Source organism: Corvus cornix, chromosome 26, assembly GCF_000738735.6.
Source record: "Corvus cornix cornix isolate S_Up_H32 chromosome 26, ASM73873v5, whole genome shotgun sequence".
Classification (NCBI taxonomy): Eukaryota; Metazoa; Chordata; class Aves; order Passeriformes; family Corvidae; genus Corvus; species Corvus cornix.
In genome coordinates this window covers 3,882,759-3,899,611 of record NC_046354.1, presented here as the reverse complement: position 1 = coordinate 3,899,611, position 16,853 = coordinate 3,882,759, and the positions used below count along the sequence as shown (strand labels likewise).

Sequence of the window (16,853 nt, the reverse complement as noted above, 5' to 3'; positions counted from 1 at the left end):
CTGGGTGTATGAATTATGCATCGCTGAGCTTAGGGTTATTCCTGCTGTAGAGCTCTAGTCAAACTCCTTCCAGATCCTGTGTCTGGACTGATCTGCCTTTGAAATAATTTAAAAACTGCCATAATTGCTCGTGGTGGTGGCAGTGCTGGGGCAGACACCACAGCCCAGGCTCACCAGCAGCAGGAGCCAGGAGTTGCCTGGGCAGGTTTGGGCAGCCTGAGGGATGGATGGTGATGCTGCTGCTTCTCTGCCGTTCCTCAGGGTGGGCCACAACGAGATCATCGGCGTTTGCCGCGTGGGGGTCAACGCCGAGGGGCTGGGCAGAGACCACTGGAACGAGATGCTGGCATACCCCCGCAAGCCCATCGCCCACTGGCACCCGCTGGTGGAGGTGAAGAAATCCTTCAAAGAGGTGTGTGGGGTTATCCTTCCCTTTCAGTGCCTGTGCTCAGCGTGAGTGGGCTGGCTCCAGGCTTTCAGAGCGCTCCTGCTCTCGCCTGGGATTTTCTGAGCAGAGCTGAGGGAATTTTCTCACCAGAAATGAACTCTAGAAAACAAGCACTTCTGTATTGCCTCGAAATAGCTCCTTGAGCTCGCAAGCAAGACTGAGAAGAACTGTATTTACAGATGTGACTGTTACATTTTGGGTTTTTTCTTTTCTTTTCCTTTTTTTTTTTTCCTTTTAAAATTAGAGACTGAGAGCAGTAAGGAAAGAGAATGCTGCTCTGATTGCAGAACAAATTGTCCAGGGATATTGCCTATTTCAAGTTTCAATTTTTCATCCTAAAAGATTTTTCTGTTGACTCATCTCCGAGCCTTTGAGGGAGAATAAATAGAACAAATGTAATTGCTCTAAGCATCTCCAGAGAAGGAGATTGACTTGATGCAGCCCCAGATCATAAAACAGGGCTGAAATGCCTGGGTACCTTTTTGACCACCTCTGGCATTTTCTTCCTCCTTGCACTCTGATCTCTCACGCTTCTATAGAGCTCTTTGGCTTTGCCTGATTCAGGTCATAACTTCTGGAGGAGAGAGATGTGGAAAAGGCACACATGCCTTTGACACTTCAAGTATGAGAAACAAGCTCCAGCATTTGTGGCCAGTGGTACGATAATAAAGGCAATAAAACCTCCTGCAGTTTCTGGGGCTGAGGAGGTATTTTCCCTCAAAGCCACAGAATAAGTACTTAACAGAAAGCATCTCATTTTCCCCTTGAAGTTCAGTGCTGAGCTGCAGTGAAAGGCAGGCACTGGGCTTGCTGAGATTCCAGAGTAGTGTGAATTAGTGTATAAACCCTTTGTTTCTTTGAAATCTGCTCCTTCCTCCAACAAAGAAAGGGTGGTGAGGCTCTGGCACAGGTTGCCCAGAGCAGCTGTGGCTGCCCCATCCCTGGCAGTGCCCAAGGCCAGGTTGGAAGGGGCTTAGAGCAGCCTGGGATAGTGGAAGGTGTCCCTGCCCATGGCAGGGTGTTGGAACTGAATGATCTTTTAGTTCCCTCCCAACCCAACCTGTTGTATGATCAAGGAGTCTGTTTGTGCTCAGTGCCCTCTGTCCCAGCCCAGGTCAATTGCACTCAAGGGAAAACCTGGCAATTGATATTTTAGCTTAAGACACAGTGGAGATGGATATATCAGACAATGGACACCTGAAAATTTACCCTCCCTCAACTGAGATGATCGGTGAGCTCCCCTTGCACCTCTGTGAATCAGCCCAGCTGTGCAGGACTGGGGTGAGTCAGAGCAGAATTAAACCCTTGTGCACTTTGTGTACGGTGCTAACTCTGCCTTTGGGTGCTGAGCAGCACCAGGATTTCATTCTCCTTCCCCTGCTGGAACCCTGGCCCTGGGCATGAGCCATGTCTGGGCAGGCTCCATGTGTCCCACTGCCATGGGGACCTGGGCACCAGCAGCCACAGGGTTTCAGCAGAAAGGGAATTGATCTATCCTTTGATCTCTTGGCATCTGTAGCACCTCACAGTGTGACACCAGCTGCCATGGCTGACCCAGGGGCAGCAGTTCTTTCTCCAGGTTGCAATTTTTGTGGCTTTACTACACAATTTTTCAGATGCAGGTGAGGTTTTGAAAGAAAAACTCCTGTGAAGTTTTTGAAAATCACTAGGAAGAAAGAGAGAAAAAAAAAGCATTATTGTTATGATAAAACACGAAGAAACCAAGGAAGACATGGAAGATGACTCACCTTCTAAAATATACTTTGAAAACCGTGGCTGAGCCCCCAAGACTCTGGAAAAAACCTGAGTGAATCATTTCACCCCTCAATGCACAGGTCAGGAGCTCTGCTTAAAAGGAAAGAAAAAGCCCTCTGATCATCTGTTCTGGTATTTCTGCCACAAACTGGTGCACAGAGCCAGCAAGCAAATGGTCCCTGTGTTTATTTGCCCTTTTAGGTTTTAGCACTGCTGTCTGCAAATCCCCAGTGCAGCCTAAAAGGAAAACTGAACGGAAAAGGCACAGGCTCCTGGAGAGAAATTAATGGGAAATGGTATTTGTTGGTTACAAGTCATTGCATCATCTTTTCCATGTTGTGTTTGGGCATTTTTGGAAAGAAATTTGGGGTTTTTGGTCCTGTACCCTCGGTTCTGGGTCCCTGTGCAGCTGCTCCATCTTTCCAGGCTCTGTGGGCTGCTGGCTCTCTGTGCCTCTGCCCTGACTGAGGATGCTGGGGGAGAACTGCTGGCCCTCCATCCCTTCTTCACCCTTTGTTGGGGTGAACTCGGGCTGTGCTGACATCTTGAGCCTTCATCCTCCTCTTTGTCTTCTTCATCTTCGTCTCCAAGCGCCTTTGTGCTGGGCAGCAGCAGCAAATGGAGCGTTTGCTTCCCAGTTGATCCTCGTGATGGTGTCTGTGTGCTCTGACCCTCAGTGACAGCCTCTGGCTCCATCTGAGTCTTCCCTGATGGAGTGCTTGACCTCAAGCCCAAGGCGAGGATTGAATTGTCCCTTTGATGTTTAAATGGAGGGATGGGTGACCGGAGCTGTTTGCCCGGGGACACGGAGCTGCTCCAGGCACTGCCATCTCCCCACACTGTGGTGGGGGGTCCCAGCCCCCTCCCCACCACTCAGGGGGGAGAAAAGTGTGGGAACGTGGAATTTCTTTGCTAACCAACACCCTGCCTGGTGTGCCTTGGAAGAGCTTTGGCCAGGAGAAAGTGCTCCCACCGTATTTTGACTACAGCTCAGAATCACAGTTTCTGGTGAATTCGCCAGGAAAAGTGTCACCAGAAACGTGCTGCTCCAGGAGGATGGCCCAGCCCTGACCCTCTTACCCTGCCACAGCAGGGATGGAGGGATGGATGGATGGATGGATGGATGGATGGATGGATGGATGGATGGATGATTGTGTCCATGATGTTGGACCAATGACCTCCTCTGTTGGGCCACTGGTCCAACAATGGTTCTTTGTCCACCATGAGGACCTGGGCAGCTCCAGCCTGTCCCAGCAGCCGCAGTGCTGGGCTAACATGGTCCAACCCCTCACTTCTGTGCTGACAGCAACTCAGGCCCTTCCTCCATGAGCTGGTGCCACTCCTCCTTCACTTTCACTGATGCAAAAGGCTGCAGTGAAAAGGGAAATGCTTCGGATGCACATCATGTCTTTGATTGCTCCATATTTATCAACAGTGAATAACAAACCATAATGACTGCACTTCACTAATGACCATCATCACTAAAGAGAGAACATGGAGAACATGTGCAAATGAATCATTAATTACAGGCTTTTAAGCGCTATCCTCCTCACACAGATGTTCAGAAGGCGAGTTTCTGAGCAGAAAGGGAGAATCCCTCTTGCTGCTCCATTGTGGGGTTATTCCAACAATAATTTCTTCCCCTCAGCACAAGTTGTTCCTGGTGTTCAGCCCTGAGGTCCCTCTGGCAGCTGCTGCCTCCCCAAGTGCTTCAGGCACCCCACCCATGTTCCTTCTGAATTCCTCCACACACCCATCAGCCAGGTTCAGGGATGTGTCCACAAGGGGAAATATAAAATTACTGCTCCTTCTTCCAGGCTTTGAAGGGAACTTCTGAAAACTGGAATTTCCCCTGTTATCTACAAAAGACAAACCCTGGTATCGCAGAGTCGCATCATCAGCGCAATGCAAAACGGGTCTTTGATGTTGCCAAGTGCCTCTGACATCCAGCAGGGGAGCATTTATTTGTTTAAAACATCGTTCCAGATAAAAACTGATAACTCTGCTGAGAGCCGAGTCATGCCCATAATGAAAAATAAGCATTTGTCTTTAAAGATAAGCCCTTCCAGACTTCTGGGCCTTTTTTACTTTGATTGAACTGGTCCCAGTTTCTGACTGTTGACTACACAATGCATGGCCCACCTTTTCGAATGAAATGAAGGAAAAGTATCTCCAGGACTTATTCTTGGAAGAGTTTTCATCACATTTTTGGAGTAGCAACGTTGTCATTGTCATGCAGCCAGCAGGAGGCAAAGAGCATGGGGAAGGCTCTGCCAAAAGCCCATTTCTATCGTAATTTCTGCGATCTGTTATTTTACTGGCAATGCTCATGGGGAGTTTGTATCTGTATTATCAATTCCTCAGGGATTTTGGCCAATATATCTGACATGAGAAATATAGAAGGAAGTGTTTCCTTTCCTTAAGGCAGCTGTTTGGCAGGACAAGTTTCTCATCTTCATTCATTAATTTCTGCTCATGAAATTGAGGCTGTTGAGTGCAAACCTGTGCAGGGAGTTACTTTACACTGACTGGCTTCTTTGGGGAAGGAAACTGGTCAAACTGGTCGAACTGGCCAAATTTTTGACCATTCCAAACCCATGGAGCATCTGCAAGGGCCTGTTTGCTCTGCTCAGCCTCCCTGTGAGCACCAGGCTGCTGCTCTCTTGTCTTCATTTGTGATGGCTTTGCCAAGGCAAGCGTGAAGTCTGGTTGCCCAAGTGAGTTTTCACCCAGAGAAATGAAATTCATACATGCTTGAACATTAATATCAGCCAGCAAAGAGTTTCTGCTTATGTGGGAGGGGAGGGAATTGATCCAGGCAGTGGATATTCTGCCTCCCGTTGTCTCTATGAGATGTCTATAATTTGTCATTGGAATTTAATAAAACAAGATGGTGAGATGGGCAAGTGCTCAAAAGCTTCAGGAGTAATGGTTTGAATTATGATAATAGCCCCCAAGGCAGATGACGAATAATTTAGGATACCCTAAGTATGGCAAAAATAATGTTTGCTCCATCCACCGAGTCTCTGATCTGATTTTCCCTTTGAGAAATGTCTCCAGTGCTGTGGACAGAGCTGCTGTGGAGTAAAATTACCAGACTGGAAAGACTCAAGTACTTCTGAGCTTAGACAGTATTTTTAAACCGAGAAGACAACAGCAATAAAGCAGAGAAGAGCTGAGAGCACTTTGTCTTCACAGCACACACAGATACTGCTTATTTTCCCCTTTTTTTTTTGGTGAGGAATCCTCACAATTGGGAATTGATTTACAAAGCAGTAAAGTAGATTGTTCAGTAATTCCTCCTGAGTGGTTAAACACAGGCATTGCATGAGTTGGAACTTGTAGAGCAGATGGGAACACGGCAGGGCAGGAGTCGGGCAGGGGTGGGATGGGGTGGATGGGATGGGATGGGGTGGGGTGGGATAAAATGGGGTGGGATAAAATGGGATGGGATGGGAATACTGAGGAAGAGGGGATGGACGACACAATGCAGGGTTGGGAATAACCCCAGATAATCCCTCCTGTTTGCTTAACTTGCTTTCTCTTCTGTCCTCCAGTGGCACGGCCGGGCAGCGAGCTTCGACAGCCAGGGCTCCTGTCCCTCCCCCAAGCCACCCCCCACACCGTGATCCAGAGCAGGGAGAGGAAAATGGGACTAAACCAAGTAATTTTTGCGCTTGGCCTTCAGTCTCAGGTTGCTGAGGGGCGGTGGCAGCAGCGGGACTTTCTGGTGTAGTTGTTCCTGCGTAAGTAAAGGTAGAAACCCGTTTTGTGGTCAAATATGTTTTTGTCTAATATGTCTCCCAAGGTGATGTTATTTTCGTGGCTTTTGCTGTACGGATCTGTTTCCAGAGGGAGAAGGTGGACTGAGACGTGTGCTGAGAGTTTGGTCTGTAAAATAATGTGTAAAATAGTTTTTAGTGTGTGCAAAGGCTGGAAAGGGGCGAGGAGGTGTCTGCAGAGAGCAGAGGTGGCTGGGACGGGGGGGCAGTGGCCACTGGAAAAGCCGTGGCAGAAGATGGGAGAGACTCTTCCAAGCCGCCAGCAGCTCCGTCCTCGTGGCCAGCCCCAGCCCTGCAGAGCGTTCCCAGGTTTCCTGTTCATGTAGAGGTGTCCATGAGCTCTTAGAAGTTTGTGCAGTGTGTACCCCATAATTCCTTTTGTCATATATAAAAAAATGCTGTTGATTCCTCAGGAGGGAAACCCTGGGTTTTTTCCCCTGTATCTGAAGTCTCCTCAGAGCTATTTGCATGAACCATTTCTTCAGCCCCCTTTGTAGCTGCTGCTCATCCCCCAGGACATCCCCGCGTTATCTGGAGCGGAGGGAACGGCCTTGCCACGGGTGGGATTCAGAAAAAAAAGGGAGAAGGTGTTACAGAAATGGGTGACACCCCTGCATGACCACTGGATCTCTATTCCTTATCTCATCCAAGGAATAAAGGGAGACCCAAGGGGGAAAGGGAAACACGGAAACATGGCTGATGCTAAAAAAAGCTTCCAAACCTTTTTCTTAAGACTGTCAGCACTTCCTTAAAGAATAAAGTTTCTCAGCCCAAGCCCTGAAGGAAGGTCAAGTTCTGGGAAAAAAAAAAAAATGAAGCTTTGCTGGTTCCTTGGCTGCAGAGGCCAAGAATGAAGTTAGAACATCCCAAGTACTGGCTTTGCAGCTAAATCTGCTGATCTTTATCAGCCAGCTGTGGATTTTGGACACTTTCTCATCACGGATTTTTCTCTGAGTTAAGAAGTGCGTTAGTGCTGTTTATTCCACCCCAATTAAATCAAGCAAAAGCAAATATTTTGGTTTCGAGGTAGAATCTGCGAGCGAGGCAGCCGGTTCTCCTCCCCTCAGGTTAGCAGGACTGTGTTCATCAGCCACAATCCTCAGGTCAACTTCAGTTCCCATTTTCCCAAATGTCACCACGTCACCCCTGGCTGCACATCACGGCTGGCAGAGAGGGGTGTTTGCATTGCTCCTGGGTGAGATGAATCCTTTGTTCAGTGAAGGGTAAATACATCATTCCTCATCACACCTTGTGTCTTAATTCTCTTTATGTGCCACATGCTATAGAAGCAGAAACTCAATAAAATTATTTTATTTGTAAGTGCTGCCCTGTCTGGTGAAGTATTTCCTCCTGTGGAAGCAGTAATTGTGTGTTGTGTGGTGTTGGATGGGTGCAGCGATCACAGTGGGAGCTGTAAAATGTGATAATGACAGAGCCTGGCACCGTGTGGGGCTGGGGAAGGGCAGACGGTGTCATTTGGAGCAGACCTCAGCTCTGCAGCTCCTGGTTGGGCTGGGACAGTCACTCCATCCCCTGGGGAGCAGCTGAGCACCGGTTGCAGCAGCAAAAAGTGTATTTCAAGCACACTGCAACAAAGAAGTGCTAAAACAGCATTAGTTTCACAGCACAGAGCGTTCTGTGGGCTTCTGCTGAGGAACAAGGGGAGGACAGCCTTTCTGAGACCATCATCCCGTCCAGGAATGTCCCATGTCTTATTATGGGGAAGAGTTTCTGACCATTAAACTGATTGACTGGGTGGGTCAAACACTGGCCCCGAGCCCCTGGACCTTTTCCAGGGCTGGAGGAGCCTCAGGGAAGCAGGGCACTGAGCTGGCAGTGCCTCTGGCAGGCTGGCAAACCAAAGGGCAAGACGTCCCCAGAAGAAGCCACAGCAGTCCCAGCTGATGGCACTTGACAATCATTAATTGCACCAACCCACTCAAATCCTTTTCTTCTCTAATCCAGGCTTTTTGGGTTTTGGCATTCTCTGTATAATCTCCATCTTTTATCCATTCTCCTTTTTATCGAGGATTTAGTCAAAACATACGTGGGGTTTGACACAAAGCTGCTATTTTTAATCCTCACTTCACACAGATAATCAATTTCCCCTCAATACTGGCTGTCACTCGCATTGCTGGAAAACTGGATCTCATGTTAGTGAATAACACCCGTGCCTGGGTGGCTCAACCCCTCCTACATTTAGATTTTAAATGCTGAGGTTTTGCCACGTCCCTCAGCCAGGGGATAATCAGCCCATTGTGTGTTTGTCATCGCAGCCACTGGGGGGGATTGGTCACACTCATGGAGACGATCTCCACGTACCAGGGCAAAGAGTTCCCTTTCACCCAGGGAGGGATTAGAGCTCTGGGAAGGAGCTGAGCCTGGCACAAGAACTGTCCCAAGATTTGTTGAGTTGTTTTCTTGCTCCTCACTTGCTGCTCTCAACCCTGTAATAGCAACTCACAAGAAATTTCAATTATTTCCAAGCAAAATAAGGAGGGTCACCCCAGGGCCATGTCCCACAGGAGGGTTGGCCATCCTGGGGCTCCTTTGAAACTTGCTGCAAAGGGGAGGATGCTGCTGCAAGCAGCCGCAAATGAACAGTCTGTTTTATTGAGTACTGCAAGCAAAATAAACACACAGAGCATTCCCAGACCTTCCTTTCATTTTTTTCCTCCTTTCTCTTCAGTTTTGGTCTCACAATCTCCAATTTCATCAGCAACTGACTGGCTGCAGGGAGGGCAGGGGACACTGAAGGGAGGGAGGCCATGTAGTGATGATTTGTTTAATTTGGGGACTTGGGGACAAGGGAAATCCCATGGGTCCAGCTCATTGCAAGGGATCAGAGGGCTGGGAATTGTCCCAGCCTTGTGCCCTCCCACCAATTTGAGAACAAAGTAAGTTGTATCTGAGGAAAAAGCGGAAAACATCCAGTGGGAAGTGAGTTTCAGACATGGAATCACGGAATGGATGGGTTGGAAGGGACATTAAAACCCAACCAGTGCCACCCCTGCCATGGGCAGGGACACCTTCCACTGTCCCAGGCTGCTCCAAGCCCCGTCCAGCCTGGCCTGGGACACTCCCAGGGATCCAGGGGCAGCCACAGCTTCTCTGGGCACCCTGTGCCAGGGCCTGCCCACCCTCACAGGGAGGAATTTCTTCCCAGTATCCAGCCAGGGTAATATTCTCCAATATTGGCTTCTCACTGATCACATTATTGTGTGATGGGGCTTTTTCCCATACCTCAGCAACACATTTGTTTGGCAAAGTGAAGAATCTTGTCATAACAATTCATATTTACTCTCCAAATGTGGCATTTAATTGCTAATTACAGAATGCTACTCACAGGTTGGCAAACCACACACACCAAAGAAAAAAAAGGCGAGGAAGAAAACAACTGGGGGTTTATAAGGGTTTAAGAAATAAACAAACATGGTCTTTAATTATCTTAGGGGAAAAAATAGCAACTAAGACATAAATTTAACCTCAGTATTGATGTTTGTGTCACAGCTGCCATAGCAAGGCTGGCTCTGTGTCCCTGTGGCTGGGAATCACTTATATATGGGAAGTTTTTGGGAACAAGAATGGCAAACCCCACCTGGATGCCAGGAGCTGGAGGGAGGGACTGACGGATGGGGGCTCTGGCGCTCTGGATCCCAAACCCAGCTCTGTGCAGCTTCATGGGATGAAGGAGACATGCAGAGAGGGCAGTGCAGGGACACACAGAACATTCCTGGATCTCACAGCAATTGCTGCCACTCCAAAGGGTGACTCAGTGGTGACAGACAGGGTTTGTGGGCACAGGCAGCTCCAGGGGGGCCCAGCTCTCAGGCAGGAGCAGCTTTGTGTGCTTTGATTTTAATTTTATTCTATTTCATCCCAAACCTTTTATTTACACATAATTCTTGATTAGCCTGTAAAGAGCATTCAGTCAATGGGCTCAGTCCCAAACACATCCCAATCCTCCTTCAGTCTTTAGTTCAAGCAATGTCAGTTCAGATAATTTTATCTTTGCTTGCAAGATAATAAATTAGACAGAAAATTATATATAGCTCATTGGAGAAAATTACAGTCCTGATCCTCGAGATCCTGATCTCAGTCCTCTGTTTGTTCTTCACTTTTACTACTTCTGTTATTTGCCTCCTAATTAGGCAACCCCAGACTTCTCAATCTCATTTTGCCAGAGGTTTTCTCCCCCAGGGCCCTCATTGTTCTCCCTGCCATTAAGATTATCCATCAGCGCAGTTGTGCACTTATTTAAATGCCGGGTCAGGGATCTCATCTCTGCTTCTAATGCCTCACGCAAGGATGTTCTCCCTGGGACTGCAAACCCTGCCTGTCATTTCCAGGGAGTCACAGCTCCTGGATGAACAAACCCAGGGGGCAGGGGGGGCTGGGATGCTCATCCCAGTACCGGATATCCCAGGAGACCTGGGTGATCCCTGCACGGGGCAAGAGATGCCTGCTGGATTAGGACAAGGGGGAACGGTTTTAAACTAAAGGAGGGTGGATTTAGCTTAGGTATTAGGAAGGAATTGTTCCCTGGGAGGGTGGGCAGGCCCTGGCACAGGGTGCCCAGAGCAGCTGTGGCTGCCCCTGGATCCCTGGCAGTGCCCAAGGCCAGGTTGGATGGGGCTTGGAGCAGCCTGGGACAGTGGAAGGTGTTGGGGTTGGGACTGGATGAGCTTTAAGGGCCCTTCCCACCCAAACCATCTGTGATTCATTTGGCCATAAGAGGTGGTGCAGTTTGCTCCTTTGCTGGGGTGAAACCCCGGCAGGAGATGGCGAGTTCTGGCACCTGCAGGAGGCAGAGCCACCCCCGTGAGGGTGGGGGGTGTCCATCCCATGGCAAACAGGAACCTGTGTCCCTGCTGCTCCCCTCTTCCATGAGTGACCCCTCTCCTGTGGGATATCTGGCAGGAGAGTCACCCAGACAGGCCAGCCTGAGGTCCCTCACACCCCTCCGTGGCACTGGGGGATGGCAGGGACTCAGCTCTGGCAGGAGAAGGGTGACCCCATCCTGGAGGCAGCCTGGGGACAATCTCTGCTCTCTGTGAGCAGGGACAGGACCCCAGGGAAGGGCTGGGGCTGGGCCAGGGCCAGGGCAGGCTGGAGAGCAGGGAAAAAGGTTCTTCCCCCAGAGGGTGCTGGGCACTGCCCAGGCTCCCCAGGGAATGGGCACTGCCCCAGGGCTGCCAGAGCTCCAGGAGTGTTTGGACAGCGCTGCCAGGGATGCCCAGGGTGGGGCTGTTGGGGTGTCTGTGCAGGGCCAGGAGCTGGACTGGATGGTCCTTGTGGATCCCTTCCAGCTCAGGATATTCCCTGATTCCATGAGCACTGAGGGTCGTGGTCCCCACCCCCCTACCCCCGGGTCACAGTGTGCCTGCAGCCAGCTCAGAGCTGAACCACCCCTCTTGGTCACACGTGGTTTTTGTCTCAGTGTTTGTCAGCAGATGGAGACGAGGCTGTTCCGTTTTACAGGAATTTTTCCAAGGATTAATTAGCTGATGTTTCCTGGAGTACTTTGAAGATGTGGAGTGTGAGATAAGTGCTGTGCTCTAGAAGCCCATCGGGCACAGCAGTTATTTTGTTCATTCTACTCCTCATTCCCAAAGTGTTCGTACAAAACAAATTCCACAGGAGCTTGTGGGGCTCTGATTGACCTGGTTTAGTGAGGGGCATCTCTGCCCACGGTCCTCAGCACAGGGAGGACGTGGAGTCACTGGAGCGAGGCCAGAGGAGGCCACAGAGCTGCTCCGAGGGCTGGAGCCCCTCTGGAGCCAGGCTGGGAGAGCCGGGGGTGCTCACCCGGGGGAGAGAAGGCTCCAGGTGTCACAGGAAAGTGCAGGTCTGATGGTGCAGGACTCGTTCCAGGCTACAAGATGGTTTCTGGAGCAGAATCATTACCGCCCCATCAGTTTTAATTCAAGCTGGAGAAATCATCGGTGTAATTATTTACTACTGTGAGATTTCTGAAAATTATATTTCTTTTACCGCCATTATTGATCTTGAAAAGGGCCATAAATTAACTTGACAGTTCACAGAGTCCTTCACACTTGGATGGTTTCTCTGCTTGACTTGCACTGTGTGTTGAACTTTCAGCACCAGCCAATTACAGTCATTCAAAGTGGGTATTTGAAGATTTTTCTTATGCAACCAGTTTGATTATAATACCAAAGAACTTGAGGCAAATACCAAGTGGCCTCCATATGGCAGGACAGTTTGGCTGGAGCTGGGCATGGGGGGATGCTGGATGGGCTTTAGGGTGGCACTGGGATGGCATGGCCACACCACAGCCCTGGGAGAGCAGGTGGCCATGGGGGCCCCTCAGGCGCTTGGCAATGGTGCTCCCCACGGGGCTGGCACCTCCCTGGGGTGCCCAGGCAGCTCCTGGCCTCTCATCCCAAAGGCAGCCTGGCACTGGCACCAGCAGGATGCAACCCTCACCCAGCCAGCCTGGCCCATGGCTTCAATGCTTGTCCCCAGAATGGACCTCTGATGGGAAAAAGGGACGCTCGCAGCGCTGAAACCCCTCCTAATCCATCCTCTGTGCCCTCAGGATGTTGTGATGGGATCAAATCACAGCAATCCTGCCTTTCTGGGGGCCCAGGGACAGAGATGGGACAAATCCTGCACCCTGCAGGGGTGGGGGGTGAGTGAGAGCACGAGGGACAGTCTCTGCTGGGGCAGGAGGGACGTGGCCTGGGGGAAACGTGGGGCTGTCCCCAGCCCCCGAGGAGCTCCCAGCACCTGCCCTGTCCTGCCCCATCCCCTCTGGGGCTGCTCTGTGCAGGAACTCGGTGCCAGAGGAAGAGGGGATGGAAGGGCATGGGGGAAACCTTACATAAGGTGGAGATTCTGCGGCTGCAGGGGGAACTCTGCTGTGCTTCATTAGAAACAAAACTCAGTAAATCAGCAACATCTGGGGCCTGCTGGCTGTGGCGCCGCCCCGGCATGGGAGGGAAATCTCCTGTTGTCCTCCCAGATTAAGGGATTTTGCTGTTTGCTCACAGTTTTGTACATGTAAAACAAGCTGGCCCCGACCAGCAGCCTGCCCAAAGCCTCAGCTTCAATCTCTGCCCTAAGCCCTTCCAAAACCCTCACCCAAAGCCCCCAACATAAACCCCTGCCCTAAGCCCCAGGCCAGCCCCCTGCCCAGGCACCCTCCCAAGGTCTGTCTGTGCTCGCTGCTCTGAGCCCTGCATGGACACCCCACCCTTGGGAAGTGTCTTTTGGGGTGTCTCAGGGGCGACACGGAACTCAGGGCTCTGACAGCCCTGCCCAGCGCCCCACGCTCCCCCAGGCAGATGGCTGCACTTCACTGCATAGTATTTATTCATTATATCAGAAAAGAAAACCTCATTAAATTAGTCCAGGACTCTGCAGGGTACTCCCAGGCAGGGACACCCGGTGCTGGGGGGCGGCTGGGGTGGGGGTCCAGCATTTCCTCATTTCACAGTGATGGGAGAAGGGGCAGAGACGCCGTCCTGCGGGCTGGGCTGGGCAGCACCGGCGGCCCCTCAGACCTCCAGCTTCTTCTTCATCTCCATGCGGTAAATGATCTGGTAGCCGTCGTCCCAGGCGTAGATCTGCCTCTCCCGGGGGCTGTACTTGAGGCTGGAGTGGGAGCCGTAGCGCTTGGGGAAGTAGACGAGGGAGGCGTCCTCGGGGGCCAGGGTGCCGCTGACGTCGAAGACGCACTGGACGCGGGCGCGGCTGGGCAGGCGCGTGTTGTACACCACGTGCAGCGCCCCGCACACCACGAAGGCGCCCTCGGCGTTCTCCCGCGGGCACGGCGTGTCCCACATCTGCTCGATGTCCAGCGAGGCGGGGTCCAGCTTGGCCAGGCACATGTTCTTCTCGTCCTCCTTGGTGGCGTAGATGGCCCAGAGCCCCTCCTCGTCTGCCGACACCTCGATGTAGGTGGAGGGGGAGAGCCCAAAGACGGGGATCTGCTCCTCGGCCGGGAACACCGAGCTGTCCACCACCGTCTTGTTGGCCAGGTTGAACTTGATCACCTGGAAGGACAGGCCCTGCTGGCGGATGTAGTAGAGGTGCCCATTGTAGACGAGGTGCCCGGTGCCCACCCAGGGGTAGGGCAGCTTGATGCGGGCGGCCTTGCGGGTGGCAGAGAAGAGGGTGAACTCCCGCATGCGGGGGAAGACGTAAACCGTGTCATTGGCGGTGCCGTCGAACACGTAGATCTTCTCCGAGCTCCCCGCAGCGTCCTTGGTCCAGAGCCCCGAGGCACTGCCGAAACGCTTCAGGATCTTCATGGCCCTGATGCTGGCGATGGTGTCACTGCAATCTGCAGGAGTGGGGCAGCCGTGACAGCCTGGGAACCGCCCGGCCCTGCAGCGGGACTGCTGCTGCCCCATGCTGCCTTCTCACCCTGTCCCACCGCGGCCCTCAGGCAACTGCCTCGAAAACTCGCTGAAGGGGTTTGAGTGCATCCCTGGTGGCATTGAGAAGTCCCATAGCACACCCATGCCATGGGCAGGGGAGCCACCCTCACCCCAGCCCTGCCCCAGAGGCTCGGAGATGCACAGGGCTCCGGCCTGGGGCTTGGATGCAGCTCCCAGGCTCGGGGGGATGCAGGAGCTTGTGCCAGAGGCATCTGAGATGCCCTGCTGGGACACAATGCCACAGCCTGTGGCTGGGGGACACTTGGACTGGGGTGGGCTGGGAAGGGTCGGGGTAACCCTCACACAGGACCATTCCCCAGGGAGCCACGGCAGCCCCTCACCTGTGAGCTTGGTGTACTTCTCATTCTTCCTCTGCTTGGCTGTGGCCACCTGCTTGTCCATCAGCGTCTCATCCACCTCCACGCAGGGTGGGGCAGGGTTCTGTGTCTCCAGGTAATCCACCTCTCGCTCCAGCCGGTCCACGCGCACGGCCGCGCTCTCGGCCTCCGCCCGCATCGCCTCCCGCTCCTTCTCGGCCGCCTCCAGCATCCCCAGCACCTGGTTCTTGAAGTCCCGCAGCTCCGTGGAGTAGCGGCTGCTCTGGTCGTGCCACTGTGAGATCCTCTCCTGGGGTGGTCAAGGGGACACTGAGGTCTCCAAACCTCACAGCCCATCAGTGGCAGCTGTCCCAGCCTGCCCGGGCTGTGGGAGCCCCCGGAGCCACACGGGGCTCGTGTCTCTGGGTCCCATCCCACCCCATTCCTGTGGTGCTCCCAAACCCACGCTGCTCCCGTGTTGCTTCTGCAATGTTCCCAGACCTGTGATGCCCATTCCTGCAATGCTCCCATGATGTTCCCAGACCCACAATGTTCCTACTCTTCCATGACACTCCCAGGCCCATGATGCCCCCACTCCCGTGTTGCCCCAGATCCGCAGTGCCCCGGCTCTCCCATGACACCCCCATGATGCCCCCATGATGTTCCTGAACTCACAATGCCCCCCACTCTCCCACGATGCTCCCAGATCCCTGATGCCTCCATTCCTATGATGACCGCATGAAGCTCCCAGATCTGCAATGCCCCTTCTTTCCCATGATGTTCCCAAACCCGTGATGTTCCCATTCCTGCGGTGTCCCCATGGTTCTCCCAGACCCGCAGTGCCCCTGCTCCCGAGATCCGCCTGTCCCGCAGCGCTCCCACGCCCGTCTTGCTCCCGTGCATTCTCGTGCTGGGCTGTGCAGGACCCTGGCGGGGGCTGCCAGGACACCCCACACCCTGCTCCGTCTCCATCCCAGCTCCTCCTTACCCAGCTCCGCTCCCAGCCCCGCCGGCCTCCATGGAGAAGGGGTGGGAGCCCCGTCATGGGGCGATTCGGGGTGTGGGGCGGGTGTGGGGCCCTGCTCGGGGCTGTACCTCCAGGAGGGTGAGGCGCCGCTCCACGTACTCCATGAATTGCTGCTGCTGGGCGCGCAGGGCCGGGGCGAGGAGCGGCAGGAGCAGCAGGCAGCGCCAGGGCCCCATGGCCGGCAGCGAGAGCAGCCTCCAGCTCAGTGCTCAGGAATGCTCCGGCCTCCCCAGCCCTTATTGAATCCAGATGTGCAGAGGGAGGAGAGGCTGCTCCTTCCCCGCAGACCAGCCCCGGGCGCTTTAACCCCTTCGTGCCCCAGCAGTGCCCCCGAGCCGCGAGGATGGGGCTGCGTGCGGGGCGCGGGGAGCGCCGCAGGAGCCCTGGGCGACAGAAGGACAGGTCCTCATGAGCCGTGATGTGGGGACAGCCCGTGGGACAGCAGAGATGTCCAAGGCCAGCGGCCAACCTGAGCCTCGGCCTTGTCCAGGTCTGGTGGAGGCAAAGTTAGACCAGCACCGTGGGCACCAGCCCCAAGCCTGTGTCCCCCCGAGCCTGTGTCCGCTGGAGCCCGTGTCCCGTCCGAGCCCGTGTCCCCTCCGAGCCCGTGTCCCCCATGTCCTGGCTGCAGAGCCGGCAGCTCCTGCCCGGCTCCCCGTGCCGAGGTCCTGCGGATCCCCCTGGGCAGAGCCATCGGGGCCAGGGCTGGGACCGGGCAGGTTGGGCACTGCCGGAGCTGCCCGGCCACTCGCCGGCCTCTGGAGCCGCTTGCCCGAGGTGACCCAAGGGCTGGTGTGGGGCCGCTTGGCAGCTCCCACAGCCCCCGGACGGGGTCAGCCCAGGTGTGGTGTGATGGTGGGTGGATGGATGGATGGATGGATGGATGGACGGACGGACGGATGGACACTGCAGCTCCAGGCCCTGGCTGCAGCCGGGCCGGGCAGTTCTGCGGCACCGGCGGTGAGCTCCGGGGCCATGGGCACGGACCGGTCGGAGCCGGGGCCGCGGTGCTGCGCCGGGGCGAGTGTGCCATCTAGTGCCGCTGCATCTGCCATCTGCCTCCCAAATCCGCATCCGGGATCCACAGCCCGCATCCAAATCCCGCACCCACATCCCGGA

The 16,853-nt window shown here is 53.7% G+C and overlaps 2 protein-coding genes across 3 annotated transcripts in view; one reads left to right on the top strand and one right to left on the bottom strand.

Annotated features, from left to right (window-relative positions):
* SYT6 (synaptotagmin 6) overlaps window positions 1-7,309 on the top strand; it is a 34,881-nt gene extending 27,572 nt beyond the window's left edge. Inside the window, exons 6-7 of the mRNA XM_010404429.3 lie at window positions 262-412; window positions 5,761-7,309. Of these exons, the coding sequence (XP_010402731.1) occupies window positions 262-412; window positions 5,761-5,832 (223 nt within the window). The 3' untranslated portion in view covers window positions 5,833-7,309. The remainder of the gene's footprint in view (window positions 1-261; window positions 413-5,760) is intronic.
* Window positions 7,310-13,297: 5,988 nt separating this feature from the next.
* OLFML3 (olfactomedin like 3) lies at window positions 13,298-15,974 on the bottom strand. Of its 2 annotated transcripts, none has more exons than XM_039565482.1 (3): window positions 15,803-15,974; window positions 14,732-15,017; window positions 13,298-14,293 (listed from the first exon to the last, which is right to left on the bottom strand). In XM_039565482.1, the coding sequence occupies exons 1-3, from the start codon at window positions 15,908-15,910 to the stop codon at window positions 13,506-13,508; spliced, it is 1,182 nt and encodes a 393-aa protein (XP_039421416.1). In that variant the 5' UTR covers window positions 15,911-15,974; the 3' UTR covers window positions 13,298-13,505. The 2 variants fall into 2 exon arrangements, with proteins under 2 accessions (XP_039421416.1, XP_039421417.1); XM_039565483.1 differs by lacking the exon at window positions 15,803-15,974 and adding an exon at window positions 15,696-15,788.
* Between the last annotated feature and the right edge of the window lie 879 nt (window positions 15,975-16,853).

Excerpts from the sequence above, each read along its gene's own strand:
- OLFML3 (XM_039565482.1), bottom strand. The coding sequence starts at position 15,910 with ATGGGGCCCTGGCGCTGCCTGCTGCTCCTGCCGCTCCTCGCCCCGGCC. Across the intron at positions 15,018-15,802 it reads GGCGCCTCACCCTCCTGGAG|GAGAGGATCTCACAGTGGCA; the intron begins GTACAGCCCCGA and ends TGACCACCCCAG. Across the intron at positions 14,294-14,731 it reads GAAGTACACCAAGCTCACAG|ATTGCAGTGACACCATCGCC; the intron begins GTGAGGGGCTGC and ends CCACTCCTGCAG.